At 39.3% G+C, this 17,151-nt stretch overlaps 2 protein-coding genes across 4 annotated transcripts in view; one reads left to right on the top strand and one right to left on the bottom strand.

The window, feature by feature from the left end:
* Positions 1-7,551, top strand: part of gjc1 (gap junction protein gamma 1) — a 62,385-nt gene extending 54,834 nt beyond the window's left edge. For all 3 annotated transcript variants that reach the window (XM_036213162.1, XM_024272175.2, XM_024272176.2), the window contains exon 2: positions 4,638-7,551. In XM_036213162.1, coding sequence (XP_036069055.1) covers positions 4,692-6,143 — 1,452 coding nt within the window. In that variant the 5' untranslated portion in view covers positions 4,638-4,691 and the 3' untranslated portion in view covers positions 6,144-7,551. The remainder of the gene's footprint in view (positions 1-4,637) is intronic.
* Positions 7,552-13,344: 5,793 nt separating this feature from the next.
* st8sia6 (ST8 alpha-N-acetyl-neuraminide alpha-2,8-sialyltransferase 6) overlaps positions 13,345-17,151 on the bottom strand; it is a 16,350-nt gene continuing 12,543 nt past the window's right edge. The window contains exons 5-7 of the mRNA XM_024272878.2: positions 15,915-16,027; positions 15,742-15,834; positions 13,345-15,662 (exon numbers count right to left, since the gene is read on the bottom strand). Coding sequence (XP_024128646.1) covers positions 15,185-15,662; positions 15,742-15,834; positions 15,915-16,027 — 684 coding nt within the window. The 3' untranslated portion in view covers positions 13,345-15,184. The remainder of the gene's footprint in view (positions 15,663-15,741; positions 15,835-15,914; positions 16,028-17,151) is intronic.

Raw genomic sequence — 17,151 nt, 5'->3', positions numbered from 1 at the left:
AGTGAAGAGTGCATATATTCAGTCTATTTTTCATGATTATTACTTTTTTTTACTGTAATTTATTGTGTTATCAGTACATTTCTTGACAATAATTGATATATTAGTTGTTTCCTTGGTACTTGGTTACATCAGGTCCATGTATGTGTAAATAAATCCATTTTCATTTGGAGTTTAGCAGTTAGCTGCTCAATAATATAAACTGGTTTAAGTGTATCCAGTCATTGCTTGTTGGAGAAGTGGGTTTCCTCCATTTATAGTTATATATGTCTGTGCATCAAGCAAAAGAATGTAGAGTATATAATGGTCACACATCATTTCAATCCCAATACATAAAACAAATAGTAATAGATATGCTAAAAGTTTAAGGAGTGAAAGACTTTTATTTTTTGAGTCATACAGGGAAATGACAGCCATCTTGGATCCAAACTCCACAGCGACTTGTAGTCCGAAAAATAAAGTGCATGTCTACCATCATACAAAAAATGTCACAAGAAACACCAAAAACACAATCAAAGTGAGTCTATAAAGTCCCACTCAACTATATATTTTTTCTATTGTAAAAGCGTTCTAAGATAAGATAAGATACTCCTTTATTTGTATTATTATTATATTTCAGGGTTACAGCAGCGTTACAGATAGAAAATCAGAAAAATTAGACAATTTACATATTTACAAAGAAAACAAACTTATAGTGCGGAGATAAAAATACAAAAAAAGAAAAATAAAGAGGAAGAAATTGCACCGTGGATATAAGTAATGTCACAGAAATTGCACAACGTGTTTTTAAAGTGACATTTTTCTCAGTGAACTTTTAATTATGCAAGTTATACCCAATAATAATAATTAAAAAAAATGTTTCTAAGATATTTTCTGTATCACAGCAGGAGCTTATTAGAAACTTGCCTGTATTGTGGGAGGGACTGTTGGCACAGAAGTCAGCCTGCACTAATTTCCCATCAACCTTTTGTTTACACTCTCTCCCGCTAGCTTATAGCACCTCACATCCCTAAGCTAACATTAGCGTAGCAAAAAAAAAAAAAAAATATGGAGCAATATCAGATCGTTAGTAATTCTGCCAGAAAACGTGGAAATAGTGTAAAGTCTAAAAATACCATTAACTTTGAATAGGTTAAAGATCAAGATCAGCCTAAACGTCACTATTGGGGGTAAACTCACTCAAAATGTTTTATATAAATTCTCCTACGGTAATAATTTATGTGTAAAAAGTCACATTCTTGTTTTTCCAGCTATAATTGTAGCACAGCAGTAAACGGGCATCTCGACATATCCAAAATAGCGTCCAACTGTAACAAGCTAGCGTGAGTTTGACGCTCTTTCCACAAATCTGCTGTCCATTCCTCACATTGACGTAGCAGACCGAACGACCTGCATGCTGTGTCTGTGTGCTGCTGTTCAGAAGTGACTCATTCTGGAAAGTTAATGCACAGAGTCAGCTTCTTACCCCAAACTGCCCCACCAGCTCCCACAGACATAAATAGGATGAGAAGGCACAATGCCAGGCTATACGTTACTGAGAAAGCAGGTGCCTTAAAGACAGCCAGCTTGGAGGGAAAATAAAGTCCAAACTACCTAAGAGGCAACAAGGTTTCCCCCAAAACAGAGACGGAGAGACTTTTAAATAATTGTTGCTATAGATGAAGTTACAATATACATTATATGGATAAATATAAGCTTTTTTTTGGCCATCCACTTGACTCTACTTTGGACTGAGAGACTTGATTCAGACATAATGATGGTCAAATCAACTCTATGAAGAACCTTTGACTGTATTGACCTGGACTTATGAAGAAAAGGAAGATGGACATAAATTATTAACTTTATAGGCTGGATTTTTATCTCCTATTAATGTAAATGTAAGTAATTATTATGTATATTACCTTAATAATTATTGGCTGGTGTGTAGGAACCATGACTGTTGTTTATATTAAGGTGAATGAATATTGTTTTTTTGATTATAGTATCGTTTGCGGTCATATTGAGCAGGTAATCACCTGGTGGATCACATGTTTGTGGGTGGAGACGTTTTTTTGTGATTATAACTCACCTGTTGATTTTGCACCGTTAAGTTAGAGGGTGAGCTGGGTTACCACATTTTTTGTTGCTTTTTGTATTTTTTTTTCTTTTGCATGCAATAAGCCAGAGTCATCCTAAGTTGATTTAATTACCTTTTTTTTCATTAGTAAAAGGTTCAAAGCGTGACCTAATTTAAGTCACTTTGTTTAGCGCGTTACACAGTAACTGGGTCCAGCGTCAGTCCTTCAGCGACATGTGTTTTTTGTTATAGTCGCTAAAGTTAGATTCCAGCGAAAATTGTGTTTTATATATATATAATATAAGATTAAAAGGGCATTTATGAGTATTTAATTTTTTAAAATTATTGTGAATCAGGAGCAGACAAAAAAATGTAGTTTAAAAAAGCTTACATACAAACTTTAACCCTTTAACTGCCTGCTCAACTAAACGGTGAGAAACATTATGAGAACATGTTTTTAAAAATATCGATCGTGTGTATTACTCCCCAAGGTACGAAACACCTAAAGGGAAATAGAAGAAAATAAAATTAAATTAATTTCTTTTTTTCCCAGTTATTGAAGAAAAAGAGAAAAAATAATAATTTTGGTTACTAACGGATGCGCACCAGATAGCAACTGGTGCGCATCAATTGGTAACCAGAACATTCATTTTTAATTAATTAATTAGTTTTTTATTTAATTTCTAGAAAAAAAAGTTACTATCTGGTGTGCACCAGTTACTAACCAGAACTTTTTGGGGGTAAAAAATTAAAGTAGATTCTGGATAGTAACTGTTGCGCATCAGTTACTAACCACATTTTTTTTAACTACTTTAATTTTTTACGGAGCCCCTAAGTAGTTTAAAAAAAAAAAAATCTTTTTTTACTTCATTCTTTTTTTTTACTTTAATGTCCCTTCAGGGGTTCCGTACCAAGACAATAAGCAGCAGAATAAAATACCTTTTTTGGTGTTTTTTTTCCTTTTTGGGGTAGTTAAAGGGATCATCTGCAGGCCACAAGATCCATTCTGATGCATCCATGTATCCAACAGATCCATGTACGTCTTCTCCTCACAACTCAGAGGGGAATTTCTGATAAAGTAGCGCCGCTCTGCAGAAACTATGTCCTCGAAAATGACATTTTTTTAGGTTTTTGCCTTAAAACGTTATAATAATAAATAAAAAAAGTATGGAATGCTTTTAAAATAGTTCAACAAATGATTGCTGTTGGACTTAAAATGTAGAAACTAATGTAGTTTTTGTTTTGCATTTGATGTTGAGCCATAAACAAGAACCCAAGAACAGCTATAGAGCCATGAGGAGCTCTGAAGTCAGAGACGTGCGATGATGTAACGTGGGAAACTCAGGAGGAGCTGGGATTCGACGAGGCGCTGCTGTGGCTCACGCTTTCGGGGACCTCTGTGTTTGCTCTGGCCATGTGCTGCTTACTCATACGTGTCGGTCACAGACACAGTCAGAGCCGCTCTTCACTGCACTCTCGTTTTTGCCAGATTGCACCCAGTTAAGGCTGCTGCGCGGTCACATGCTCGAGCAAGCATGCTCCCTCAGAATTCCTCACATCTACCTTCTCAGGCATGTCCTTTTATGGTCAAAGGGATCAATACTTGTGTTGGACTGCAAGTGCTATTTAAAACACTCTGCTAGCAGAGACACAAAGCAGGAGGCTGGGAGGTTCTGCTGCAAATAGATTCCCCCTTTGATTGTATTCCTTAGCTCGAAACATAATCCAAAGCTAACGTTCTTAGTGTAATTTAACAAAAAACTCACAGTGTCTTTGTGAGGAGCAAAGTTCTGCGGAGGTGCCATATTTATCCCCAAAGCTGCCCCGAGGGACAGCCGGATCTGGGTTCAGCTCCACTGCCTGAGCTAATGTGGCTCTGCTGTCTGCAATCCTGCTTGAACGCTTTGTGCCCGGCCACCTGCTGATTCTGCTGGTGTGGTTGGACTGCCGGGAGCCAAGACCTAACCTACATAGGCAACACGTCCCTCCTCCGAAGAGCGGCACGAGCACGCGGCGGACGGAGCGCAAGGCCGTTCACCTCCCAACCAGAACAAACCAGCGGAAGTTCCCGCAATCCTGAAAACTGCACCTCACACAGAAGAAGGCTCACTAAGAGGATTTATTTCCTCTAAAAGAGATAGGCTGTTAAATAAAATGAGTGTGTGTGTTTGGTGATAGCAAATTCCCCCCATTTGGATTATTTCGCCTCCTTCCCCGTGCTGCTTGATGGTTTTTTTTCATACTGATATCCTCTTTCAAGCCTGTTTGCTCTTCTAATTCCCTAAAAAGCCCAAAGTTGACAGCAACCTCACTCAGTTATGAGCTGATTTCAACTTCAGCTGCGAGGAGCAATGGAGCAAATTAAGGACCTATCGATTGGCTCAGCTTAAAGAGCAACATTTTAATTAAAAGAGTCTTTGTGTCACTCTCTTTTACATCTTCTCTCTGAACTTGCAGAACCGAGTCTGTTTCCAGTGGGATTAAAGTCTTACTGAGGAACATTTGGATAAGTCTTTCGGAGCCAAAATGTTTCCAGTAATGGAAATGAAGTCTCATTCTTTTTTTTTGTTCTTTCTCTTTGCAGAGTCTGTGAGCAGGTGACAGAGGGACACTGTCTGCCCCACTGTCCAGCGACACCATGAGCTGGAGCTTCCTCACGCGGCTGCTGGAGGAGATCCACAACCACTCCACCTTCGTGGGGAAGCTGTGGCTCACTGTGCTCATCGTCTTCCGCATTGTTCTCACTGCCGTCGGGGGGGAGTCCATCTACTACGACGAACAGAGCAAGTTTGTCTGCAACTCGGGTCAGCCGGGCTGTGAGAATGTCTGCTACGACGCCTTCGCTCCCCTGTCTCACGTTCGTTTCTGGGTCTTTCAAATCATCCTGGTGGCCATGCCTTCTCTCATGTACATGGGCTACGCCATCAACAAGATCGCGCGGTTAGAAGAAGCGAAAGGGGGAACGGCAGCGGTCAGAACTGGAGGTGGAGGCTACACACACAGAAAACCCAGGAAAATCTGCTTTGGAGCGAATCAGCACAGAGGCATCGAGGAGACGGAGGGAGATCAGGAGGATGATCCCATGATCTACGAGGTGCCAGAGATCGAGCCGCCAAAACGGCCACGGGATCCGCTGCAGCCCACGCCCAGACCCAAAATACGGCACGATGGGCGCAAGCGCATTCGTGACGAAGGGCTGATGCGGGTCTATGTGCTGCAGCTGGTGACGCGAACTGTGCTGGAGGCCGGCTTCCTCACAGGTCAATACCTGCTGTACGGTTTCCGTGTTAAACCCGTGTTCGTGTGCTCGGGGAAGCCTTGCCCGCACAGCGTTGACTGCTTTGTGTCGCGGCCGACGGAGAAAACCATCTTCCTGCGCATCATGTACGGCGTCACCGTCCTTTGCCTCACTCTCAACGTCTGGGAGATGCTCCACTTAGGCATCGGCTCGATTTATGATATTCTTCGGCGGCGACGTTGTCCTCCGCAGGAAGATGAGTACCAGCTGGGCTTGTTGGGCACAAATGGTGCCGGGGAGGGCTCCGTTGGTGGGACGGGGCCTGAGGCAGGATCAGAGGAAGGAGTGGGCGGCGAGGGTGCAGCCGATTACGTCGGCTACCCCTTCTCGTGGAACACGCCATCGGCTCCACCGGGCTACAACATCGTCGTGAAGCCCGAGCAGATGCCGTACACGGACCTGAGCAACGCCAAGATGGCGTGCAAGCAGAACAGGGCTAACATTGCTCAAGAGGAGCAGCAGCAGTTCGGGAGCAACGAGGACAATTTCCCCACGGGGGGAGAAGCTCGCGTGGCTCTCAACAAGGACATGATCCAACAGGCTCACGAACAACTGGAAGCAGCGATCCAAGCCTACAGTCAGCAGCACCGAGCGGAGGAGCAGCTCGGAGACAACCAAGACGACAAGCCCCAGAGTAACATTATCCAGGCTCAACCGCAGCCGCATTCTCAGCCTCAGAAAGAACGTAAGCATAGAGTCAAGCATGCGAAAGGAGGCAGCAGTGGAGGAGGCAGCAGCAGCAACAGCAGCAGCAGCAAATCAGTGGAGGGGAAACCCTCCGTATGGATTTAACCCCAAAACATAGAAGGATTGAGGGGCTGGGATAGCACCACTGTGCCTTAAAGAATCCTGCAGGCTGGAGAAGATGTGAAAAAAGGTGTGTGACAACATGAACATGTGATGCAGCAGCTGACAAGCTCTTTGTCTGGGCTATCACTGTGTAACTTGAAAAAAATCACACCGATGATGTTAGTCTAGAGTCTGTCGTTTACATGTCTTGTCTGTTGAAGACCTCAAGTAGATCACTGACATCCCTCGTCTTTTTGTTCCTCATTTCCTTTGGAAATATAAGGAAGTTTCTAGAAATTAGAAATCTGACTTTTCCTCTCCCGTCTTGACAAATTTAATACAAACAAAATAAAAACGTAGAACAGAATGAAGCATTTTTGCAAATAAAGGGGTGAGCTGAAGCAATGATTGCATCACTAAATTCCGCTATTGTAAGGGTGTGAAATGCAGTTTGATGGCAGCGTGTGACTTTCTGCCTCGCAGAGAGCATCATGGTCTTTTGTCAGTTCTGTTTCCTCCACAGCACCTTTACAACCCAAACTGCATTTTTCCCATGACACCAGCTGCTACTCAGGAACCGCTGAGTACGGCGGGTGGATCTCAAAAAAAAAAATTCCGAGAAACATTTATAGGAGCAAAGTTTGTATACAGTTTTATTATTCAGTTCCTCTTTGGCTCTTCTGGGACTTGAGGAATCAGTGCTCCATCTGCCTTGCCGTTGACTGCCCCCTGGTGGTTTCTTCATCGTCCGCGGAGTAGATGCCAATACTACCTACATCCTTAACCAGCTGAACCCTAACTCTTCTTTTTCTACTGACTATGTCTCGCCTATGTCTTCCCAAGCTTGGTGTTAGACTCGCACGGTGTCACGCCGCCACCTTGTGATGGAAGCGGCTCCATATCACTCTGCTATAACAAAGTGAGACCAAACACTGTTTGTGAGATGCAAGTGTCAGTGCCAAGATTTTACACCAGGCTGCTATTGAAGCTTGGGTGTTTGCAGCTTTGGAATAATGTGGCCATCTTACTCCAGCCATGGAACTATGCCTACGTGAGACCAACGGTTTTGTAAAAACCTTTTTTTTATGACGGTGTTGCTTTTTGGAATGGGATTTTCAATGAAAAAAGAATCTCCAAAATGGAGTCGGTTTTTACGTTCGAACCAGTGTTTTGTATAAAAGCACTGTTTTTGAATTTTTGTAAAGTAAAGTAGAGATCTTTGAACAATTGAGTTACCTGTATGTGTATTTATAGTAGTTGTGATTTGAATTGCCTTCCATTTGTTTAAAAAGGGAATTATTTTTATAACGTGTGGGGGGAAAAAGGCCTTCTTTTCCTTGTTTGTTCAAGTATGTTTGTTCAATTGATGTGAGTGCAAGATTCACCATAAAGAAGAGTCTGATTAAAATCACATTTGTGAGGTTTTTTTTATTTTTTATTTTTTAGGGCGTGAGGCTGTTGTAAAAACACGCAGAGAGGCCGCCAGCAGCAGGCGGGCATAAACCACCCGCAGTGGTTTATACAGCTGTCACCAAACCACAGATTGACATCATAATACAGATGTCACTATGATTTCTACAGGCCACAAGTAATTTTATGGTTGTTTGCTCAAACACTGTCACTCTTTTTTCCCTAAAGGCCAATCAATCCTTATTAACGTCTTCCCCATAAAGTTAAGTCTGTGCCGTTTTAGTGGAAGGACTGCAGGAAGACGTCGAACTCGTATTGATAAAAATCTCTGAATGATTCCTTGTTTTATGACAAAAACAAGGGTTTTTAAAATAAAAAAAAAGTACTTTTAACGACACAGAAATAAGAAGTAAGCAGACTGAACTTATAGTATTAATAGGGGGTCAAATCAGTTTAAAAAAACAATCACATCATGTTGCATCGTCACATATCTGTTCTTGTTTGAGGATTTTATAATGTAAGGATGATCGGAACGTTTATCACTTTATGATGTGTACTCTGTGAGTCTGACAGGTGTTTGCCAGGAAAGTCAAATTTGCAGAGTACATGAGACCTGCCCGGTTATCAGCTTTTCTTTAAAATTGTGTAGATTTGCCGATTTATAGAAAAGATATTTGGGAAAACGATGTAAAAGTGTTAAGCTGATGGGTATGAATGTAGCAGGAAAGCCCAACGTAGACTGTAGGAATCAAATGCTTCCAAATCCACTTCCTAAGGAGAAGGCTGCAATTTTTATTTATTTATTTTTTTGCCTAAACCCATGAACACAACAAATATAAAACAATTGTTTTGGGATTAAACCATTGATTATATGTGAGATCTGGACTGAGTGACCCCTCCTACTTGGCGTTCCAAACAGGAAGTACCAAGATGTTGAAATCCCCATAGATTTCTATAGAGAAATGAACATCAATTACTAATTCTATTTGTCAGATACCTTTTAACTAAGGCTGAGTATTGATAATAATTTTCAATTCCAATTTTTTTCTATTCTTTCAATCCACTCAATTCAATTTTGAGCTTACACATTTCGACACATTTGTTTAGAAAAACATATAATCTACTATATGTTTTGAATGTATTAATTTGACACAGTTCACATACTGTAAAACTTATTAGTGAAATAATGTAACAAAAATTTATAAAAGGAGAAACTCTAACAAAAATGTTCAGATCATTCACATTGTTCTGCTTCTCCTGGAGGGCGTTTTATGTTTGGCCACTAGGTGGAGCTTGCAGGACACTTTTTTCAGGAAGAATAAGCAACAAATGAGCAAAAAAACACCCCAAATGGTTACTTAAATAAAGTTTCTTCAAAAGAATTCATGCCTGTGAGTTTATAAAGATGTTCATTTAGTTCGTATTGTATGTTTACAGGGCGTTAGCATTAGCCGTCCTATGTGAAATTCCATTAAACGTTAGCATCAAGCTAGCGGACGTTAGCTATCTTTATTTTTTTTGGATTAACTGTTGATCTATTAAGCTTATATCTATTCAGATTGATTAATTTATTTTATCAACCCAGCCCTGTGTTTAATATGTTCTTGCTAATTTTTATATTTTACAATATTTTTTTCTGTAGTTATTCAAGTTATAAACTGGCCAATCAGAAGCCTCAAAAAAAGTTCCAAACCTCTCTTCCAAGTGTGGGCTTCCCACGAGATCACTCCTGATTGGTGAGAGTGGTTGACATAGAAACTCAAGCCGACTCTGACCTATCACTATTTAACTGATGTCAACATGGGGGTGTCCATACCACAAGAAAAATGTGAAAAAAAATCCCGAAGCAAGCCATTTTCTTTGAATGACATCACACAAACTCCCTCCAGATCTCATATACAGTCAATGGATTGAATGTTTGCCTTCATTCAGGCTCACCTGATGTGGTGAAAGTCACACTGAGACACTAGGGGGAGCCACAGGAAGCAGATCTTGTTGAAGAGTTTCATATTTTGACTGAATATATTTGTCAAAAAATAAGGCAAAAATTCAAACGCTTCTAATATTTCTGAAGAAATAATATTGCTAAGGAAATTATTCTGTGATTAAGATAAAAGACAAGTAGTTTGGTCATCAAGAACGACTTTTTGCCAACACAATGTGACTGAATGACAACATTGTGTTGGGCAGGAATCGACATTTTGCACAACTCCATTATTGCACAACGTATTGTACTTCTGTGATTTTTCTTTAACTGTTCATGGAGGATGATCCTCAGCATCTGTCCGTCCCGTCAGAACAGTGTCTGTGTTCAGGTGTGAGACCGCAGCCGAGCTGTGATGTTTCCCTACATGTTTCCTGTAGCCAGTCATGTGGAATGTGACAAAAAAAGAAAAAAAAAACAGTTACAAATAGCAACTCTTGAGTCATTCTTGTACTCGTTGGTTCGTGTGTCTTTCTATGCCTTTTGTAAAAAAACATACATTTCTTTGAGTGCCGTTCTGGTATCATCTGGCCAAGATTTTTTCATATTCTCTAAAGAGTACAACAGATTTGCATGTGAAAAAGGAAGTATTTTCCTATAAAAAATAAAGAAAAATGCAATCGCAATGAAGTCTCAGCGGTTTTCATTTTTTGTGCCAATGACAAAATAAAGACTTTTTAGCTTTTTTTAGCATAATAAACTTAACTATCAAAGAGTTGGAGAACTGATGGGCTGCAAAATGTGGAAAAAGTTAAAGAGATAATGAGAAAAACCTTCAAAGTATCTGCAAACTGAAGCTCTGTCCGTCCTCCTTTTGTTCAGTCTTTTTGACGATCACATCCAAACTGCCTGGAGAATTTCAAACAAAAGTGAACACACAGAGGGAAAAAAAAGAAAGGATGACAAAAAAAAAAGCTCCACGGAGAGATTCGCCTGTGGGAACAACTGGAGTGCTGCAGCTGAATGTACAAAGGGTCACTACTGGTATGAGAGAACTTCCAGCAGCAAAATCTGAGATGACAACCTGTGGCAGCCGCATTTTTAGGGAATTCTTGCCTCCAAAAAGAGACGAGCATTCATCCAGTAAATCTACTCATTGGTAGAATGCACTGACCCCATGAGAGAGGCTTTTATGCACACAGGGAGTCATTATAAGTCGAGAGATAAAGCGCTATTGCTGTGTACAGAGTCCACACAGTTTACAAAAGCAGTAATGTTGGGTTGGGGGGTTTGAGGGGCTGTAAGCTAGCAGGAGAGTCTGTAAACCAAGAGCTCTCAGTCGAATAGGAGGTGACACACGAGGCGTATATTTGTATAAACTAGGGGTGTGTATCTTTCCCTGTCGCACGATTCAATACGCATCTCGATAAATGGTCCACAAATTGTTATATATCTGTGTGGTGCGCACCGGTATTAAAGAATTTAGAGGGGCCAGACTCACAAAGCAACAAGTTTCCAGAAGCTTATCGTCATTACTGTCAGGGCCTGTCCACAGGCTTATTCAAATGTTCAAGTACATAAATGTTCGCATGCAAACATTTCGACACACATGCAAACAAACACACGTCAACCATATCTATCACACATATTGTTTGTGTAAATGTGAGTTGGCACCTGTGATCAGGTGAGTGTCTGTGTTTTACTGTGGTGGAGGATGGAATGTAAAAAAGAGGGGGTCACCTCCACCACTGAGACCTCTGTCAAAAGGCGAGGCAGCAGTAATAGAGATGATCCCCAACACACACTCATTAGTGACTAGAATTTTTTTTCTTTTTTTACTTTAATTTTTAGAATTTTTTCAGTTACTATCTGGTGCGCACCAGTTACTTAACAGAACATTTTAAAAATTTAAGTAAAAAAAAAAAAGAAAAATTCTAGTGAGCAACTGGTGCACACCAGATACTATGTGGTGTGCACCAATTACTAACCAAAACTTTTTCTTTAAAAAAAAACGTGAAGTAAAAAAAAACAAAACATTCTGTTTAGTAACTAGTGCACACCAGATACTATCTGGTGTGCACTAGTTACTAACCAAAACTTTTTATTTATTTTTTTAAAATGGAAGTAAAAAAAAAAAATTCTGGTTAGTAACTGGTGCGCACCAGATAGTACCAGTTACTATCTGGTGCACACCAGATACTATGTGGTGTGCACCAATTACTAACCAAAACTTTTTCTTTAAAAAAAAACGTGAAGTAAAAAAAACCAAAACATTCTGTTTAGTAACTAGTGCACACCAGATACTATCTGGTGTGCACTAGTTACTAACCAAAACTTTTTATTTATTTTTTTAAAATGGAAGTAAAAAAAAAAAATTCTGGTTAGTAACTGGTGCGCACCAGATAGTACCAGTTACTATCTGGTGCACACCAGATACTATGTGGTGTGCACCAATTACTAACCAAAACTTTTTCTTTAAAAAAAAACGTGAAGTAAAAAAAACCAAAACATTCTGTTTAGTAACTAGTGCACACCAGATACTATCTGGTGTGCACTAGTTACTAACCAAAACTTTTTATTTATTTTTTTAAAATGGAAGTAAAAAAAAAAAATTCTGGTTAGTAACTGGTGCACACCAGATAGTACCAGTTACTATCTGGTGCGCACCAGTTACTAACCAAAGCATTTTATTTTTCTAAAAATTAAAGAAAAAAAAACTTTTTATTTTTTTTTAAAATGGAAGTAAAAAAACACAAAAAATTCTGGTTAGTAACTGGTGCACACCAGATAGTACCAGTTACTATCTGGTGTGCACCAGTGACTAACCAAAGCATTTTATTTTTCTCCAAAACTTTTTATCTTTTAAAATATTAAAGTGTGCACTAGTTACTAACCAAAACTTTTATTTTTTTTTAAATGGAAGTAAAAAAAACAAAAAAATTCTGGTTATTAACTGTTACAGTTAACAGTTAATAACCAAAACTTTTTATTTTTCTAAAAATTGAAGTTAAAAAAAATTCTGATGAGTAACTGGTGCACACCAGATACTATCTGGCGTGCACCAGTTAATAACCAAAACTTTTTATTTTTCTAAAAATTGAAGTACAAAAAAAAAAAAAATTTGGATAGAAACTACTACGCACCAGATATTAACTAGTGCGCGGCAGTTACTAACCAGAATTTTTTTTACTTCAATTTTTAATGGAGACCCTATGTATTTAAAAAAAATCATATATACTGTGTATATATATATATATATATATGTTTACCTCCTTTTTCTTTACTTTGATGTCCCCTTAGGGGCTCCGTATAAAGGCAATAAGCAGCAGAAAATATTCATTTTTGGGGTGAATGTTTTTTTTGGGTAGTTAAAGGGTTAAGAAAATCTACCCACGTCAACCTCCCAAACCAGGACTGGCAGTATCACCACAGGGTCCCCCGGCGCCAGAGAGCAGGGGGGCACAGGAGAATGCCTTCTCCAGCCCAGCATGAGAACAGTCCTGCCGCGCCAGGGGGCCCAGCACAGGGATTAATGTGTTGGAGAACTCCCCAGTCCTGAGCATTACCCCCACCTCAAACCTAGTTATCTTTCTGATGATCTACTACAGAAAGGTTTTTTTATTAATATTATTTTGGCTAAAAACGGCATAATCATAACTAAAATACCACTGGGAACACTTTTAAAATGGATTAATGGATGATCAAAGTGGCTCTCTAAGCTCCCAGAAAAAAATCTGCAGAAATGTGCTTTTAAAGGGCAGCATTCTTTAGACCAGCTTCTGGGCACCAAATGGAGACACTGAATCTTTCAATCTTTGACATCTGAGAGAAGCTTTAGCAGCCAAACAGATCAAGTGAAAACCACTTCAGTAACTTTTTCCTTCATTTTTTATTCCTTCATTTTCCCCTGTACATCAAAATATACACAGAAATCCAAATCCTAGAATGTGTACAGTTATCTCAAAACGTCCATAAGCTTGGTCACTGAAGGTATTTCTATAAAAGTCAGTTTAGTAATGCAAATGTGGCTACAAATCTTTATGTGCAACAACTTTCCCAGGAAGTGCATACTTGATGAACACAGTCCCCTACTTGGGCTTTTTTTTGATAAAACAGCTTTTTGACACCTTTCAGAAGAGGCGATGTTCAGGTTTGTCAGTCCAGAGATCACCAGCTCTCAGTGATTTCAGCAGGTTTACATACACAAGAACAGTGTTCAAACACGTATCCCTCAAAAAAAAATAAAAAAGAAAAGAAAACAAGGCTTTTACATTCTTACATTCAGTGTGCTGATGTTTCCATCATGGCCCCTTTAGCCACACTGCTGCACAAACAGGAGGTATTTTGAAACATCTCACGAAATACATTCATTTTCAGTTTAAAAACTAGTAGCAATATATTAGTATAAGGCACTGCATCAAGACAGGCTCACCAAACCGCTCCCTCTGACTTAGACAGGAACGTTTTTTGGTAATAAATAACGCTGTGGACACACTTCACAAGCTTAGACTTATTGACCTTCCTTCTTAGTGCACGTTTTGTCTTTTGACAAATGACAGTTTAAGTAGATGAAGACTTACAGCAAATTCTGCAAAAGCAAATATTTGTCGAATTATCTCATTTACGACGGAGTATTAGGGCCACCAAAAAAATGAAAAAGTAATATTACAAGATTTAAATCGTACATTTACAAGATTAGGACCACAAAAAAAAAGTAAAATTACGAGATTAAAGTTAAAAACAGTCAAGCAAGTGGACAGCATGTGCAGCAACAGATCCACTTCTGACTCAATTTGGTCAAACTGTCTCAGATTTATTAATTACATTTCAAATGTTTGGAAGCTCCTATGTTTTTTTCCTTGATGGGTGATTTACAGGATCTCTGAGGTGTCCGTTGATAAATCTTCCAAATATTTCTTCCTCCACAAAAGACAAAATCTCCTCCAACTCAGTGTGATGCTTCCGTCTGCCCCAGTATTAAACTTTTATGCTAACAATAGTTTGATTTTGAGTTGCCAAAAGGTTCAGAATGTCTTTTAATGTTTTTAAAACCTATCTGGAACAAAATCTTCACGAAATACGTCACGTCTTTCATCTTCGAGCTCAGATAAACAGAAAACTTTGGTGTTTTTTCTCGTAAATTTGTATTTTTTTCCTCATAAATTTACATATTTAGAGTCGTAAGTTTGCTACATTTTACGCAAAAATGTCACAAATTTAGCCCATGACTTTTAAAGTCACAATATTCAACATCATTCTTGTAATTTAACAGTAACGACTTTTTTCTTGTAAATTTACGACTTCAAAGTTGTATTAAAATAATTGATTTCTTTGTTTGTAAACTGGCCCTAATACTCCGCCGTACTTATAAAAGTGGATATCAGACAATTTATTTATGGTTTTGTATTCTTTTTAAAGAGAACATGTCCTAAAAGTAGCTACATTTTTACTGGTTTTGTGGATTTATTTGTCTTTTTTAACTTCTTCTATATTATTCTATTGGCATTTTTCTTTTGTCTGTTACAAAAATTAAAATATTAGGACATATTTTCTGAAAACCCACTATTCTTTCTCTGCGAAATGTCACCTGCTAATCCAAAATCCAGTTTCATAAGTTCATTTGACTAGAAATAATACAAAAATACAAAAGGTGTTTGTTTGTTTTGCAGAGAAGGCACTTTTTTTCTTTTTTTTTTCTAAACCTATCAGGTCACTTTTCATCTGGATGACATTCCCCCAGATGGAGTCTGAGAACCCCCTCCCTGTGCAGCTTCAACAAGAGGTTAAACTCAGTTGGCATGGCGTGGAACTTGTTTTTTGCCTTTCTGTCATCATAATAGTGGTTCATCAGGGTTTGGGAGCTGTACGGGTGAATCTCAAAAGGCCAGAATCCATACAAATGCACCTCTGAGCACATCTCAAGTGCGATGCTCGCCATCATGATCCCGGTGCTGAGTCGTGGTGACTTCAGGCCCTTGGAGCGCCAGAAGGTGGCCAGATTCCTCAGATACTTGGGGTTGAAGTAGACCGCCCTGGCAGAGCCTCTGAAGTCGTCTATGGTGTAAAATGCCCTCAGAGACAGAGCGGTGTTGTGACGGAAGGAGAAGGCGGGAAGCAGCACCAACGCATTCCCATAGCTGCGCAGGGCCTCTGCAAACGGACGCCGACGTTGCATCAGAGAAAAATACCTGCAATTAAACAGCTTAAATGAAGAAACATCCCCAGACTGTTAATATAAAAACAACATGGGATAGTTTGTCTGCTGACTTCTCTATGATGATGCTTGGATTTGCGGTGACGATGTCAGTCTTGCTGCCAACGTCCTTCTCTAACCCATTTGATAAAGGAGGTAGGTTGCATCTGATGTAAAAAAACAAACTTTTATGTTTAATTTCAGTGAACAAATAAGTTATAGACTGGATAATTTCCAGCTTCCTCACCTGATAACATACTGAGCTGCATCAATCGTTCTTCCACAGCTGCTATTGGCCAGAATCCCGCCGTTCCCAACAACTGCGCAGGAGCTCCATGTTTTATTTGGGAAGGGATTTTCCTGAATTTAACAACAATGACACACAAAGTTAATCAGCATTTTTTGTCATTTTTTTTATTTAATGTCATAGATTTTTGATTTCTGTGTTTTTCTGAAGTATTTCATTTGTTTGCATTATTTAAGGAGATGTCCCATAAATTGAACCACGAGTTTTTCAAGTCTTCCTGCTCTAGGGTTTATCCCCTTTTACATTTACAATTTTTTTTGACAAATATTGATTTGGCTCGGGCAAAAAAAAGGACATCAGCTGCCACGTTTGGCAGTGTGTCTCTTTTAAAACAGAGCAGACACGGCTCTGTTCCTGAAACGGAAACTGCGGCGCCTCTCCGCTCGAAACTGTCATGTTGAGCAAACACACTCCTAAAATTAGACTCCTGAAGCAAAACTCAACCCCAAGGAGGAGTCTAACTAAACTCAGTTTTATTTCAGAGATAAAAGACGGACTACATGGTCCTCTTTTTTTTAAAGAACAGTGCAGTTTTCTCATTTTATTACTACACATATGGCATCAGTGCAGAAGTAGAATAAATGTAGCCATGAACCTGAAGGGCTGTAAAGCGATAGAGATGAGTAAATACCTGCTGATGCTCATAAAAGTCTTAAGTTTCCGAGGGCTAGCAGCGATAAAGGAGCCCATCTTTTCCATAAATGTGGTCAATGTACATGTTTGGTCAAACACAGCCACACCTCACTGCACTGCATCTGTTATAGCATCCATCATGATTTGTACACAGCCGGATGAGGTACAACCAGCTTCGTCCATAAAACTGGGATTGAGTCACTTAGAAGTACAGTGGAGCAATATATTTATATATATTTATCAGTCATACATCCTGCAAGTTGTCCAACTTGACTCGACACTTCATCTGTTGGAGACAGAATCACCTTGTTTGCTTTGAAAATATATATTTCAATGATGGTGCAGAAAATAGGGATTTGGTCAAATTCCAAAAATTCCAATGTTCATCTCAATACATCTCCTGTAAGTCTTCTCCGGGTTTTCCCTGCAGCTTCTATTTCGGTCCATTCTGCCATGCAGATCTTCTCAAGAGCTGTGATGTTTTTGGGGCTCCACAGATTCTCTTAGAGCCACTCTTGTGTTGCCATGGCGAACATTTTGACAT

This window comes from Oryzias melastigma, linkage group LG8, assembly GCF_002922805.2.
Source record: "Oryzias melastigma strain HK-1 linkage group LG8, ASM292280v2, whole genome shotgun sequence".
Classification (NCBI taxonomy): Eukaryota; Metazoa; Chordata; class Actinopteri; order Beloniformes; family Adrianichthyidae; genus Oryzias; species Oryzias melastigma.
This window is presented reverse-complemented; position numbering and strand designations above follow the sequence as displayed.